Here is a 16,045-nt window from a genome sequence, read left to right as displayed (position 1 = left end):
TGTGTTCATCCAGCTCTACACCTTGTTATCTCAGATTCTCCAGCATCTGCAGTTCCTACTATCTCTGTGCTAATTCATAGATGACTGGCTCCTTGCCATGTCCTGCCCACATTTAATACATTTCAGCTACTGAACAGAAACTATAGTCCTTCATGGACTACGGCTAGTTATCTTGCATAGCAATCAAGTCAAGCAAAACGATCTAAAGGGATTATGATGTTGATGTTTAATATAATGTTAATAGGGCTGATCATTTTCATGCATAATATTTAGCTGCATCAATTGGAGATGGTCACAAACTTTGTAGATAATCTAGTAATTGAAACGATTATGCAAACATGAATGCATCAAGTGCAGCACTGGCCAGCAGCCACAATTGACAGCGGTGGTCAGAAGCAGCGATGATTGACACCTCTGTCCGGGCTCCACTTCTGGCAACCCCACATGGTTATGGCCCCCGCCCCCATCCCCGGCTTAGGTGTTCGTCTCACTGCCTGACAGCCGGTGCTCACCTTGGGCGGCGGGGACTCCCGTTTATTACCGGGCTGTGAGTGGCTGCGGCAGTGTTGTTGCGAGAGTGTTGTTGGTGTTCGTCTGCGGCGGCCGCCTTGTTTGTCGTGCGAGGCCCCGGCAGGCAGGCGGTGGCGCGCCCGTGGCTGCGGTTGCTGGGGGAGGGGAGGGGAGGGGAGGGGAGGGCGGCTTGGCGGGGAAGATGTCCGCTACTCTCCTCTCGCCCATCGTCGATTATTACAACGATGAGGAGGAGCTGGACAGCGTGGACGACGAGGACGACCGCAGCATCCGGGGCCGCGATTCGGACGAAGGTGAGTGCAGATGGAACCGGGATGTATGTGTGATAAGAGGCGGGCGGTTGTCGCCGCCTGACGGTGGGCCTCATGTACAGAGGCTGGAACCGGGAGAGGAGAGGCTACTAACTTGGAACCGGTATCAAGGAAATATGTAGGCGCTGCTTATAAAATGGATGACTTGTTTACAGTTCTAAGCAAGGGAACCGGACCCGAAACGTTAACTCTGATTTCTCTCCACAGATGCTGCCAGACCTGCTGAGCTTTTCCAGCAATTTTTTTTTTGTTTCTGACTTGTTTACAGTCTTGTTTCGAGGATTAAAAAAAAGATGAAGAAGGTGGAAACAGAGCCAGAGGCAAACTTTCAGAATTCCTGTTGCCACACTCCTTACCCTTTCATGAAATGTTGTCAAGCACTACTCTCAGAGCATTTTCCCCATAAGTCCTTGCTCAGTTCAAGGATGTGGAACATTTTCATAGAATCCCTACAGTGTGGAAACAGGCCCTTCAGCCCAATCAGTCCACACCAAACCTCAAAGCATCTCACCCAGACCCACCCCGCTATAACCCACCTAATCTACACATCCCTGAACATGACAGGCAATTTAGCGTGGCCACCTAGCTTGCATATCTTTGGACTGTGGGAGGAAACCGGAGCACCCAGAGGAAACCCACGCAGACACTGGGAGAATGTGCAAACTCTACACAGACAGTCGCCCGAGGGTGGAATCGAATCCGGGTCCCTGGCGCTGTGAGGCAGCAGTGCTCACCACTGAGCCACCGTGAGAAACTGTTGTTGAGATAGTGAAGATCCCTGGGTGTTTTTAGTTTTGCCTTCCCTCTTCCCACTCCCAACCAACATTTAGAACAAAACTACAGTTCAGTACTTGTTATCCTCCAGGACCTTGTGCAGGTGAAGAAGGTGTTTCACGCGCTTCCTTCATTGCTCAGAACATTGCCATCACGTTGTGGACATTGTTGACGTCACTTTTACAATACTGCGTACAATTCTGTTCACCCTTCTGTAGGAAGGATGTTGTTAAACTTTGAGAGCGTACAGAAAAGATTTACCAGGATGTTGCCGTGACTGGAGGGTATGAGTTGTAGGGAGAAGCTGAATAGGCTGGGGCCTTTTACCCTGGAGCATGGGAGGTTGAGGTTTTATAGAAGTTTATGAAGTCCTGAGGGGCATGGATAGGGTGAACAGCCAAGATCTTTATTTCCTAGGATGGGAGAATCCAAAACTAGAGTGCATTGGTTTAAGGTGAAGGGGGAAAGATTTGTGGACAAGTTGGACTGGAGGGTCTGTTTCCATAGTGTGTGACTTTATGACACAACATTGAGGGAATTGTAATGTGGCTCAAGTCACTTGATGTACATACTCCAGCATTGTGTAGCAGGATATACAGCGAGTAATCAAGATTGTTTTGGAATCTTGGCTGAATTTCTTTCACTTTGACACTGTTTTGCATTCACAGACCACATTTCTAGTGTCTTTTAGAAACATTCAAAATCATTTCATACACAGGAAATTATTTCAAAATTGCAGTAACTGTTACATTGGCACATGTGACCAGTGTGCTGACAACATGATCTCACAAACTAGTTGTATGAATGGTGTTAGTTTGATTTATTGTTGTTTGTCAAGTGATAATGTTGTGTAAGATTTCCATTCTTTTGGAGAAATGTTACAATGTCCTTTAATGTCCAGCTAAACAATGGGAAGAGGCAAATATGATCTGTTCTTATAATGAAGGAAGCACTCTAATGCTGCAACAGCTTAGTACTTGTATATCAGATGAGATTGTGGAAAGACAGACATAGAGCAGGAAAGGGAAAGAGACCACTATTTATGGAAAACTAAAGGCATTCATGTTCATAGTAGAAGAAGAGTTCAAAATACCAGCTGCACCAGAGGAACTTGGGGTGGGTGGCAAGGAGGACAACTCGTTATTGTGATGACTCTTGATTCTAAAATTGTGCCAAAGAATTAGAGCGTTGCAAATATCTCTTCATTATTTGAGAAGGGAGCTTTTTTCTTTGCTCATTCAATTGAATGTGGCGTCAGTGACATATATTGCTGATCCCTAGGTGCCCTGGAGAAAGTAATGAGCTGCCTGTTGAATTGCTGCAGTCCTTGAAATGTCTGAACACTCACCAAACTGTTAGGGAGTTCCAGGATTTTGACCTAAGGACTTTGAAGGAACGACAGTATATTAGAAGTCAGGATGGTATAAAACTTGGAGAGGATCTTGCAGGTGGTGATGTTTACATGCATCTGTTGCTCTTGTCCATTTAGATGTTAGAAGATGCTGGTTTGGAAAGTGCTGTTGGAGGAATCTTGGTGAATTACTGCAAGTATTTTGCAGATGGTACACACTGCTGCTATTTTGTGTCTGTTGTGAAAGGACTGAATGTTGAAGGTGGTGATGTGGGTGCTGATCAAGCGGGCTGTTTTGCCCTGGATGGTGTCAAGCATCTGAAGTTGTTGGAGCTATACCTGTCCGGGCAAGTGGTGAGTATTCGTCACTCTTTTGACTTGTGCCTTGAAGACAGTGGACCAACATTGGGAAACAGATAGTGAGTTTTCGTCACAGAATCCTGACGAGCTCTTGTAGCGACAATATTAAATGGCTTATCAGTGGTAACGCCCAGGGTGTTGATAGTGGGTAATGCCATTGAATTTTGAGGTGAGAGGTTCTTTTGGAGGTGGTTATTGCCTGCTACTTTTGTGGCATGAATATTATTTGTCAGCCCTGGTCTGGATGTTATCCACATCTTGGGGCATTTGGACATGTACTGCTTCAGTATCAGAGAAGATGCGAATGTTGCTGAACATTATGCAGTCATTAGTAAATACCTCCGCTTCTGGCTTTATGATGGGTGGTCATTAATGAAACAGCTGGGGTTATCTGAATCTGGGACACTGCCCTGAAGAACCCGTGTTGTGATATCTTAGGACTGAGATGATTGACCTCGAGCAACCACAGCCATCTTCCTTTGTGTGAGGTTTGATTCCAACCAGTGGAGAGTTTTTCCCCCAATTTGCATCGACTCCCGTTTTGGCAACCATACTTGGCTGAATGCAGCCTTGGTGTCAGGGCAGGGATTTTCATCTCTCCTCCAGTCCTAAGCTCTTTTGTCTGTGTTAGGACTAAGGCTGTACTGAACTTGAGCCAAGTGGCCATGGTAGAAACCAAAGTGTGCGTCAGTGCCACTTGATGACACTAACGACCACTTCCATCACTTTTGATGATGAAGTGCGCACTGATATGGTGGTAATTGGCCATGTTATATTTATCCTGCTTTACGTGGACAGGATTCACTTGGGCAATTGTGACATAAAAATTAGGTGCCAAAATTGGTTTTTCTGAATCCCAGCTTTCTGTGTTGCAAGAACTTCCTTGCGCTTTGGAGATGTATTTCAATGTATATTTTGCATTAATAATTGTTATTGTAAAATAGAAATTTCAATAACTGTTCAACTGGCACAGTAGAACTCAGTAATCCACTTGAATGTCCAATATTTGCTATTCTAATCTAAACATGAGGTTGATCGTAGCACTAAAGTGAGTAACTTGTATTTGACTTCCAGTTGTTTTAAATCTGACGTGTGATTTCCTGTGGTCCAGTAAATTGTCTTGTCTGGCCAAGGTCTGGATCTGAGGCTGCTGAATTTGGAAGGTCCAACCTAACCATGCTATTGTTAGTGTCCACCTGCCCACATCAGCATTGTAATCTATGAGCTCAATCTTTTTGTGTCAATAATCCATGAAGCAATAAACTTACTGATCGCCGTTGAGCAAAAGCAGATTTTAGATGGAATGGAATATGAAAACATGCTTGCATTGTAAGCAAAGAAATAATTAACTTTTAAACTTTTGATAAAAGTTTTATTGTGATCAACTATGTAGACTCCATTTTACCATTAATATGCATACAAAATGAATATGATGTTTGTCTGCAGAGTACATAATTATAGAATCCAACGTTTTTGATATTTATTTATCTGCTTTCTTGATTTAAAAAGTCCAATACGTGAACTTCAGTTGCTTTTTAATTGATATTTTAAATTTAATGTCTTCAGCCTGCTTGAAGAACTTGAACTTCAGCTTTGTGTCTGAAACTAAGTTTTTGCTCACTAAAGGAGCTTGTGCAATTTGAGCATGAACAGTATGTACAGCCTTCGTCAGGAGACATATTTATATTAATCTACTCATTTTGCAAAATAAATGAGACAATTGCCTTGTAATATGTATTCAAAATGGAAAATGCTTGAAATATGCAGCAGGTCAGGCAGAAAAGAGAAATATTTACTAAAGTTAACAAGGTTAGATCATGTGGAAAAAGGGAGAGTTAGCCACTTGGCTACACAATGGGCTTGAAGGTAGGAGATAGAGATGATGGTGGAGGGTAATTTGTTGGCATGCCTTCGCTCCCAGTTAGCAACTTTCTGCCTTCAGGCCCTGCAGCGATACCTTTACGTTGAGCCTCTCCCAAGATGGTGCGCTGATGATGTATTTCTTCTGTCACATGTGCGGCATCCCTTAAGGCACGTGGTTCCTGTTCGTCGAGTGGTCCCGGTCTTGGGTCTTCTTCCAGGAATTGCCTGTCTTCTATCTGGAACTGATCGCAGTCTGGGACACAGTGAGCTCATGCTGGGGCTCTCCCTTACGGAGTGGCAGCTCTTGTTAGGGAGATGGTGCTCAGAAATACGTTCCTCCTCAAGCATGGTTTGTGCTCGCTGAGGGAGGAGAGAGAGCTTGGGGTGCAGAGCTGACCAGAGTCGGGGACGTGCTTGATGGCAAAAGAGCCAGCACTGTTGACTGCGAGGGCGTTGGTCCAGCCTGGTTTGCGACCGGAGCCTTCCAGAGCCTGATGGACAAACCACTTGGCCCTGACACCTTTGCGTGCACTTGAGGTGACTCAGACATGTGGTGCGCTCCCAGATGAACTGACCCTTGTCCATCCGGAACTCTACGTTGGCCCAGTGCCGCGGACCCACCGTGTGACGTGGTGCCCCACAATCTGAGCCATCTCCAGAATATCTTCCTGGTACCCTTTTGAATGGGGTAGAGGTGTTATTTGTACGGGTTGATGCTGAACGTTCTCCACTGCCATGCCTTCACCTGCCACTCGGACTCATCTTGATATGATGTTTTGCTGCCTGGCGGCAGAGATCCCCAGATTAGGGCCCTCTACAAAGGGGTCCTCTCCTCTTAGCTCCAGGATCTGGGATGGAGAGTGCTGCATGCGGCAGTCCTGTGCAATTGGTGACTGAGCAGGTTCACTGGGTGCCAGATCATGTGCAGGTCCTGTGGCCTGGAGAAGTCGGTCTTCCACTTGTACATTGAGTGCATTCGTCTGCAGCCCCTTTTAGCTTCTCAAAAGGGCTGTTGCTAAAATTTTGATTGCATTTCAGCCCCACGTACCTGATCTGCAGGAAGGGGCAGACAAGTCTATGAACCTTCTCATGACTTTGCTCCTGGGCCTGGCCAAGATGGCAATTAACAGGTTCAGGCAGCGGGCCAAAGAGGGGCTTGTTGTTCCTGACTGTCTGTCTGTCTGTCTTTCGAGGTTATGTTCGCACTCGGGTGTCCTTGGAGAGGGAGCACGTGTTACTCACTGGCACAAGTGAAGCCTTTCAGACTGCTGGGTGGCACCGGGGCTGGAGTACGTTTTCACCCTGGATAACGATATTCTGATTTAGTTCATTGTTTCTGTAGTATAAGTTTCCATTTTGCCTTTTGAGTTTGCATTTGTTTTTGGTTTGGTGCCCCAGGAAGAAAGTCGTTTTATTTTCCTTTTATTCCAATTTTGGACTCATTGAAGAGCTCCGTACAGGCTCTGTTCCAGATGCACTTGATGGGGATCAGTGAGAGGGGAATTTTTATTTTTAGTTGAAATGTGCAGTGGAACTTGCTCTGGATTTTAAACCATTATTGTCCCTTTCCCAGGAATATTCAATGGGGACGGAGCAGCAGGGTTTTATTCATTTAGTTGTTGATTTGTTTGTTTTCTTTGATTTTTTTTTTGCTTGAGTTTTTTTTTATTTGTTTTTGTTTCTTCCCCAGAGTAAGAGGGTCTTCATTTTTGTTTATCAAAGTCAAGGCAGCTTTATTTTCTGTTTCAAAAGAGTAGAGCGGGCTTTGCTGTCCCTGTCCCGGGAGTGTCTGATGTGGACGGTGTGGGGGTGGGGCGGGGGGAGGTATCTTGACTTTTTCTGTTTACACCTTTCGTTTAAAAAGTGGAAGGTTGCTTTTTGGACTGGAGGCCTGTGACAAGTGTGCGCCGCAAGGATTGTTGCTGGGTCCACTGCTTTTTGGGGTTTTATATAGATTATTTCAATGTGAATATAGGAGGAGTGGTTAGTAAGTTTGCAAATGACACCAAAATTGGTGGTGTAGTGGAGAGCGATGGAGGTTATCTCAGAGTACAATGGGACCATGATCAGGTGGACTGAGGAATGGCATATGGAATTTAATTTAGATAAATGTAAGGTGCCCCATTTTGATAAGGCAAGTCAGGGCAGGACGTATACTTTTAGTGCTAAAGTCCTGGGGAGTGATGCCAAACAAAGACCTTTGGAGTGCAAGTTCATAGTTCCTTGAAAGTGGAGTTGCGGGTAGACAGGGTAGTGAAGAAGGCAATTGGTATGCTTGTCTTTATTGGTCAGTGCATTGAGACTAGGAGTTGGGAGGTCATGTTGCAGCTGTACAGGACATTGAAATGCTGCGTTCAATTCTGGTCTCCCTGCCCTCGGAAAGATGACGTGAAATTTGAAAGGGTGCAGAAAAGATTTACAAGGATGTTGCCAGAGTTGGAGGGTTTGAGCTATGGGGAGAGACTGAATGGATTGGGGTTATTTTCTCTGGAATGTCAGAGGCTGTGGGGTGACCTTATTGAGGTTTATAAATATCATGAGAGCCAAAGTCTTTTCCCCCAGGGTAGAAGTGCCCAAAACAAGAGGGCATAGCTTTAAGGTGAGAGGGGAAAGATTTAAAAGGGACTTAAAGGCAACTTTTACTCACAGGGTGGTGCACGTATGTAATGAGCTGCCAGAGGAATTAGTGGAGGCTGGTATAATTGCAGTATTTAAAAGGCATCTAGATGGGTACATGAATAGGAAGAATGGGCCAAATGCTGGCAAATGGGACTAGATTAATTTAGGATATCTGGTTGGCATGGATGAGTTGGACCGAAAGGTTTGTTTCCGTGCTGTACATCTCTGTGACTCTGAGTTCTGATGAAAGGTCTTTGACCTAACTCTCTCTCTCTACATTAATTCTGTCTATGATATTTACATAATTGTCTGTTTTTAATTCATGTTTTCAGAACTTAAATGGATAATAAGGTAAAAATAAAACATTCTAACAGTGAAGCAGAATTTTTCAGTCAATACTTTTATCTTGAATACAGAAATTTGGTCATTTCCATCAGCGAATTTGCCTTTGCATACAAACAGAATGATGCACTTAACCATTCAGCTGATTTGTATTGTATGGTGAATGCACTGCCTCAATGGTTTCATTTGGTGAGTTCCAAGATTTTTGCCCAGAGACATTGCAGCAATATTTGTCTCCATTTCAGAATATGTTGACACTTGAAAAATTGGGGATGACGGTCTTCTGAAGTTCTAAATATTCTTTCATGGCTCTAGGGCATTGCTGGCTGGCCAGCATTTAACACCTGTCCTTAGTTGCCCTTGAGAAGGTGGTAGTGAGCTGCCATCTTGAACTGCTGCAGTTCATGTCCTCTAGGTAGATCCACAATGCTAGGGAGGGAATTTCAGGATTTTGATCCAGTTACAGTGAAGGAATGGCAGCACATTTCCAAGTCAGGATAGTGAGTGGCTCAGAGGGGAGTTTGCGTGTGGTGGTGTTCCCATGTGTCTGTTGCCCTTGTCCTTTTATATGGAAGTGGCTGTTGGTTTGGAAAGTGCTTTCTCAGGATCTTGGGAAAATTTCTGCAGTGCATCTTATGGATGATACACATGATTGCTACTGAGCTTCGGTGGCGGAGAGATGTGGATGTTTATGGATGTGGTGCCAATTGAACAGGCTGTTTTGTCCTGATTGGTGTCGAGCTTTTTGAGTGTTGTTGAAGTTGCATTCATCCAGGCAAGTGGGGAATATTCCATCACACTCTTGACTTCCTTGGAGATGGTGGACAGGCTTTGGGGAATCGGGAGGTGAGTTACATGCTGCAGTATTTCTAGCCTGTGACCTGCCTTTGTAGCCACTGTATTTATATGGTGAGTCCAGTTGAGTTTCTGATCAACGGGAACGTCCAGTATGTTGATAGTGATATTCTGTGATGGTAATATCATTGAATGTTGAAGGGTGGTGATTACGTTGTCTCCGGTTAGAAATGGTTATTCCTTGACATTTGTGTGGTGCACATGTTATTTGCCACTTGTCAGTCCAAGCCTGGATATTGCCCAGGTTTTGTTGCGTTTGAACATGGACTGCGTCAGTGTCTGAGGAGTCGTAGATGATGCTGAACATCATGCAATCATCAGCTGCAGTATTTCTAGCCTCTGACCTGTTCTTGTAGTTACTGTGTTTATATGGTGAGGCCAGTTGAGTTTCTGGTCAATGGTAACCCCCAGGGTGCTGATAGTGGGGGATTTAGTGATTGTAACACCATTGAATGTCAAGGGGCATTGGTTAGACTGTCTCTTTATTGGTGATGGCCACAGCCCGGCATTTGAGTGGCACGAATGTTATTTGCCACTTGATAGCCCAAAGTCTGGATGTTGTTCAGATCTTGTTGCGTTTGAACATGGACTGCTTTGGTATCTGAGGAGTTGCAAATGGCGCTGAACATTGTGCAATCATTGGTGAACATCCCCCTTCTGACCTTTATGGTGGAGGGAAGGTCATTGATGAAACAGCTGAAGATGGCTGGGCCTAGAATATTATCCTGAGGAACTCCTGCAGATATGTCCTGGAGTTGAAATGACTAATCTCCAACAACGGCAACTGTTGTGCCAACCCGCAGAGAGTTTGCCCCGATTGCTATTGATTCCAGTTTTGCTAGGGTCTTTTGATGCCACTTTTGGTCAAATGCAGCCTTGATGTCGATAGCTGTCACTCACCTCTGGATTTCAGCTCTTTTGTCCATGTTTGAACGGAGGCAGTAATGAGGTTAGGAGCTGAGTGGCCCTGACAGAACCCAAACTGGGTCATCACTGACAACAAGGTGCAGGGCTGGATGAACACAGCTGGTTATTTCTGAGCAAGTGCTGCATCATAGCACTGTTGATGACATCTTCTGTCACTTTATTGATCGAGTGTGGGATGATACGGCAGCAGTTGGCTGGGTTGGATTTGTCCTGCTTTTGTTGTACAGAATATACCTGCGCAATTTTCCACATTGTGGGTTAGATGTCATTATTGTAGCTCTATTGATATACCTTGGCTAGGAATGGGGTATGTTCTGGAGCACAGTCTTCGGTACTATTGCAGGAATGTTGTCAGTTGCCAACTGCCTTTGCAGTATCCGGTGCCTCCAACTGCTTGATATCTCATGTAGTGAATCCAATTTTTTTAAAGACTTACATCTGTGGTGCCAGGGATCTCTGAAGAAGGCCACATTAGATCATCTACTCTGCTTCAGCCTCATCTTTGCACTGATTTGCTGGGCTGCTCCATCATTTGAGGATGGGGATATTTGTGGGGCCGCCTCCCTCTTTTCCAAGTGTTTTCAGTTTTTAATCACACTTCTTCCATCTGGGAGAGTTGTTTTTGCCCACAAATGAAGGAAGAAGTAAAGCGAATTGTCTGGGTTGCATTTGTGCAATTCCCTAAGGCTTTGTAGTTACCGAGACTTGGGATGAGATTCACCGTTTTCCTGCTTAGTTGAGGTGTAGTGTTAATAAAGTTGTATAGCACAGAAACAGACCCTCTGGTCCAACTCATTCATGCTGACCAAGTTTCGCAAACTAAACTAGTCCCACTTGCCAACATTTGTCCCATATCCGTCCAAATCTTTCCTATTCATGCGTACATCCAAATGCCTTTTAAATGCTGTAACTGGTATCTGCACCTACCACGTCCTCTGGCAGTTCATTCCTCATATGAATCACCCTCTTGTGTGAAAGAGTTGTCCCCCAGGCCTCCTCCAAATCTCCTTCCTCTCACCTCAAATAAATGACCCCTAGTTTTGAACTTCCCCACTGTATCTATATCCCTTATTCTGTAAACCTCTATAAGGCTATCCCTCAACCCTCTACACCCTAGCAAGAAGAGTTCCAGCCCCTGTCCACAACTCAAACCCTTCAGTCTCAACAACATCCCGGCATATCCCCTCCAAACCCTCTCCAATTCAATAATATCTTTCCTATAACAGGTCGACCAGAACCTCCGACACTACTCCAAACGTGGCCTCACCAGTGTCCTGTACAATGTCAAATGTCATCCCACTTCTACACTGAACGGTCTAGCAATGAAAGCAAGTGTGCTAAGTGCCTCCTTAACCACACTGTCTACCTGTGATGCAACTTTCAAAGAACTATGTACCCGGGCTCCTAGGTCTCTCTCTTCTGCAACACCACTACCCAGGCCTGTATCATTAACTATAAATCCTGCCTTGTTTGTTATACCAAAATTCAAAGCTCACGTTTATCCAAATTAAACTCCATCTTCCTCTCCTCAGGCCATTCACTTCAGCGTGAAGAAGGTTATCTAAGAGGTTGTTGGCTTGCTCACCGAGCTGGCTGATTATTGTACTGACTTTTCGTCACCATGCTAGGTAACGTCACCAGTGCAGCCTCCGATGAAGCGATGTTCTACTCCACTTCGTATTTATATGATCCGGTCTGTTGAGTTGGGTTGTGTCATTTCTGGTTGTGTTCTGCATGGGTTGGTATATGGGGTCTAATTCTACATGTTTGTTAATTGCATTAAGGGTTGAAAACCAGGCCTCTAGGAATTCCCCTGTGTGTCAGTGGTTGGCTTGAGCCAAGATGGTCACGTTGCCCCAGTTAAATTGATGGCCTTCGTTGTCCGAGTGCACTGAGATCAGGGAAAGTTCATCGTGTCGTTTTGCTGCTAGCTGGTGTTTGTGTATCCTGATGGCTAGTTTTCTTCTGGGCTGGCTGATGTAATGTTTGTTGCAATCATTGCAAGATGTTTTGTAAACTACGTCAGTCCTGCACGTCATGGGTATGAGGTCTCTGGTCCTTGAGTGTTTGTTGTAGTGTGGCTGTGGGTTTGTGTGCTACCATGATTCCTGGTGGTCGCAGGAGTCTCGCTGTCAGTTCTGATGTGCCCTTGATATAGGGTAGTGTGGCCAGTGTGTTGGGGCGTACGGTGTCCTCTTGGCGTTGTCCATCTAGTACGCACCTGCGGATGAAGTTGTTGGGATCTCCGTTGTAAGCAAAGACCTTGTATAGGTGCACTTCCTCCTTCTTGCATAGTTCCAGTGTGTTGCAGTGAGTTGTGGCCCATTTGAATAGTGCTGTAACACAGCTTTGTTTGTGGACTTTAGGGTGATTGCTGTGGAAATTGAAGATTTGGTTAGTGTGGGTTGCCTTCCTGTATACTGTGGTTTGGAATTACCCGTTGGTCATTTGCTCTACCCTGACGTCTAGAAAGGGAAGTTGGTTGTCTCCCTCTCCTGAGATGAGTGACCCCATAGGTGTGCCATTGATTTGCTTGTATATTTGGCCGTTAAAGATGATGTGTGTGGTAAGGCATAGGTCCAGTAGTCTGAGTATGTTGTCCTTGCTGGTGGAGTTATTTGGAGACAGTGTTCTTGTGGCAAGTGTTTCTTTGGCTAGTGATTTGTCAACGGACGTGAATAGTGCTGTGAAGTCAAAGGATACCATAATCTCATCGTTGTTGATTTTAATGTTCTTGTGGTTGTTAAGGAATTCCTGTGTTGAGTGGATGGAGTGGGATGATCTGTCGACCAGGTATTTCAGACTCTGCTGCGGGTCCTTGGCCAGTTTGTGTGTGGGTGTGCGTAGTAGGGAGACAATGGATCTGAGGGGAATTTCTGGTTTGTGTACTTTGGATAGTCTGTAGAAGTGGGGAATGTTTGAGCCTTCTGATTTCATTTACATGTAGTCTGTCTTGGTTATTTATCCTGCATTTTTTGTAGTCTCTTCAGGTTCGGGTGATCCTGTTTGCTAGCTGCAGTTTTGGGTCTATCACCACCTGTTGGTAAGTGTTTGTATCTACGAGCAGTGCCTGTGTTTTCTCAACGTCGTCCGGTTTGTTTGTAACGATTGTCATGCATCTTTTGTCTGCTGGTAGGATTATGATGTTCCTGTCTTTCTTGAGTCCTTCGAGTGCTTTTCTTTCTGATGTGTCGAGGGCGTCCCATTCAGTCCTTTGGTTCAGTGTAGGGATTATATTTTGTCGGATGGCTTGTTTGTGAATCATCGGTGAGTCCATTACCTTTTAGTGTAGCTTCCAGAGTGGCCATGAAGTCTGTTCTGTTTGTGTCTGTGTGGTTATAATTTAATCCATGTATTAGGACAGCTTTCTTGGTTTTTGTAAGTGGTCTGCTGGATAGATTTCTTATTCGTGAGTCTGGTTTGTTGTTGTACTTGTACTTGTCTTTGTGGTGGATCGGTTTGGTGAGTTTCTCCTGTAGAGTGTGTTTCTTCTTTGTTCTGTTCCTGTGTTGTTTGGTGATGGCCTGTTCCAGGGTTGTAGTCCATTGCTGATTGGTAATGTTTTGGTATAATGACTTTTGGCGTGAAATTTCTCGCTCGTACTTATAGAGCCGGTTATGGGCATCGTCCTTGTTATAGGGTAGTGTGGCCAGTATATTGGGGCATACTGTGCCCTCTTGGCATTGTCTATCAACAATCAACTTCCATTTCTAGACAGGGTAGAACAAATGACCAGCAGGGAGTTCCAAACCACAGTATATAGGAACACAGCCCACATTAACCAAATCCTCAATTTCCACAGCAATCACCCCAACATCTACAAACCAAGCTGTGTTAGGACACTATTTAAATGGGCCTCCACTCACTACGCGTGGAGGAGGAAGAGCACCTATACAAGGTCTTTGCTAACAACAGAAACCCCAACAACTTCATCTGCAGGTACATGCTAGATAGACAACGCCAAGAGGGCACAGTACGCCCCAACACACTGGCCACACTACCCTATATCAAGAACATATCAGAACTGACAATGAGACTCCTGCGACCACCAGGAATCATGGTAGCACACAAACCCACAGCCACACGATGACAAACACTCACAAGGACCAGAGACCCCATACCCATGACGTGTAGGACTGACGTAGTTTACAAAACACCTTGCAATGATTGCAACAAACATTACATCAGCCAGCCCAGAAGAAAACTAGCCATCAGGATACACAAACACCAGCCAGCAGCAAAATGACATGATGAACTTTCCCTGATCTCAGTGCACTCGGGAAATGAAGCCCATCAATTTAACTGGGACAACGTGACCATCTTGGTTCAAGCCAACCACAGACACGCATGGGAATTCCTAGAGGCCTGGTTTTCAACCCTTAATGCAATAAGTAAACATTTGGAATTAGACCCCATATACAAACCTATGCAGAACAGAACCGGAAATTACACAACCCAACTTAACAGACCAGATCATATAAATACAAAGCGGAGTAGAACAACATCGCTTCATTGGAGGCTGCACTGATAATGTTACCTCGCATGGTGACAAAATGTCAGTAGATAACCAGCCATCTCGGTGAGCAAGCCAACAACCTCACTCAGAACCCAAGCTACAAATCTTTGGAAGAAACTTAAAGGTTATCTAAGATTACAAAAGTTAATAGATTTTTGGGTGGTGTGAAGTTGGTGCAGGAAAGTAGGATTAAGCCAGAAGGTCAGCTATGATCCCATTGAATGACAGCACAGGCTAAAAGCCTTACAAAATCTACTTCTGCTCCTACCTTCTGATCTGGAGATCAGATGGACTGTAGAACACATGGCCACATGAAGCATTTGAGGCAAATAAGAAAAATATGTTTAGGGCAGACTAGATGAGTCAGTGAGGGAGAAGAGGGATGAACTTTTGTGATTGGATGAAATGAGGTAAGCCAGGAGGAGGCTTGATGGATCCTGAACACTGTGGAATGTTGGGCCTTGTGGCCTATTTCAAGGCTGTAGATGTTAAGCAATTCTGCCTTTAAGATTGTAATCATTTTCTTCAATTACAGCTACAGTGAAAATTTAAGTCTCCTCAATTGGATTAACAAAGATGAAAGAATGAAGAGGTCCCAAGCTTAACTTGCAAATAACAGCAGGCAGGTTTCCTGGTTTATAATAATCAATTCTCCTTTCTTTACTTTGTCATGCCCATTCCATCATCTGTGCTTCATCCTGTCTGAACATTTCCTTCTCCTATCCCTGTGACCTTGAGCTCTTTGGACTCCAGTCCTTGTACATTGCTGACATTAGCTCCTACTTGCCCACCTTCCATGACTCCTAGCCACCAGCGTTAACCACAATCTTTCCGTCAACTTATGGGAGATGCGCTAGTAATATTGTAAGCCTTTTCTTTTATCAGCAAGATACAATTCCTGACTTGCAAAATCACGGATATTCAGGAACACGAGCGCATCTGTATTCAAGTCAAAGGAAAGAAAAATATAACAAAAACAATAATTGTGGGCAGAACTTTGAAGAATATTCAAAATTTAGCATATTGCCACGTGTAGCTTGAACCAGATTGAAACTTGAAATGCTCCTTTCTGCAATAGTTGTTGAATTGCTGTCTGAATTGTAGCTCTGTGGAGGTACAGTCGTTTCTGCTATAATGCGATAATTGCATTCCTGCGCAACATCGCGTTATAGAAAATTGTGCTATAGAAATTAAGGAGCCTATGGGAAAAGCGGGGTTGGGGGCAGATCACCAAAAAGTATCACTCAAAGTTTCTCAAAGATCTAACACAAAGGACGGCACAGTTTGAGTAAATGTTTAATTTGTGTCTAATAATGAAATAAAAGTACATTTAACACCTTTTCTGGAAAAAAATGTCACGATGACTTGATTGGGGAGGAGGTTTTGAGGTTGCTGTGTTGTTAATGCAAGGGGTGAGGGTTGTCATGTTGTCATCGTCACTTTCAGGTTCAATTGTGGTTGCGGGGTTAGGGCGGAAAATAGTTGATCCAGAAGTGGATGGCTATGGTTCACTGTCTTCTGACTGTTTCTTGGTGGTTGGCTTAAAAAAGACACCTAGGTTTTGCTGCTTTGCCCTTTTTCTTCTTTTGTGAAGAA

General features: G+C 44.5%; 1 protein-coding gene across 2 annotated transcripts in view; it reads left to right on the top strand.

The window, feature by feature from the left end:
* The first annotated feature begins 672 nt into the window (after nucleotides 1-672).
* suds3 (SDS3 homolog, SIN3A corepressor complex component) overlaps nucleotides 673-16,045 on the top strand; it is a 54,766-nt gene continuing 39,393 nt past the window's right edge. Inside the window, exon 1 of one of the 2 annotated variants that reach the window (XM_048611446.1) lies at nucleotides 673-824. In XM_048611446.1, the coding sequence (XP_048467403.1) occupies nucleotides 713-824 (112 nt within the window). In that variant the 5' untranslated portion in view covers nucleotides 673-712. Of the gene's footprint in view, nucleotides 825-3,301; nucleotides 3,322-16,045 lie in introns of those variants that run through there. The other variant, XM_048611448.1, reaches the window with a different exon arrangement.

Source organism: Rhincodon typus, chromosome 24 (genome assembly GCF_021869965.1).
Source record: "Rhincodon typus isolate 14 chromosome 24, sRhiTyp1.1, whole genome shotgun sequence".
NCBI lineage: Eukaryota > Metazoa > Chordata > Chondrichthyes > Orectolobiformes > Rhincodontidae > Rhincodon > Rhincodon typus.
Note: the sequence above shows the minus strand (reverse complement) of the source record. Positions and strands in the feature narration are given on the sequence as shown.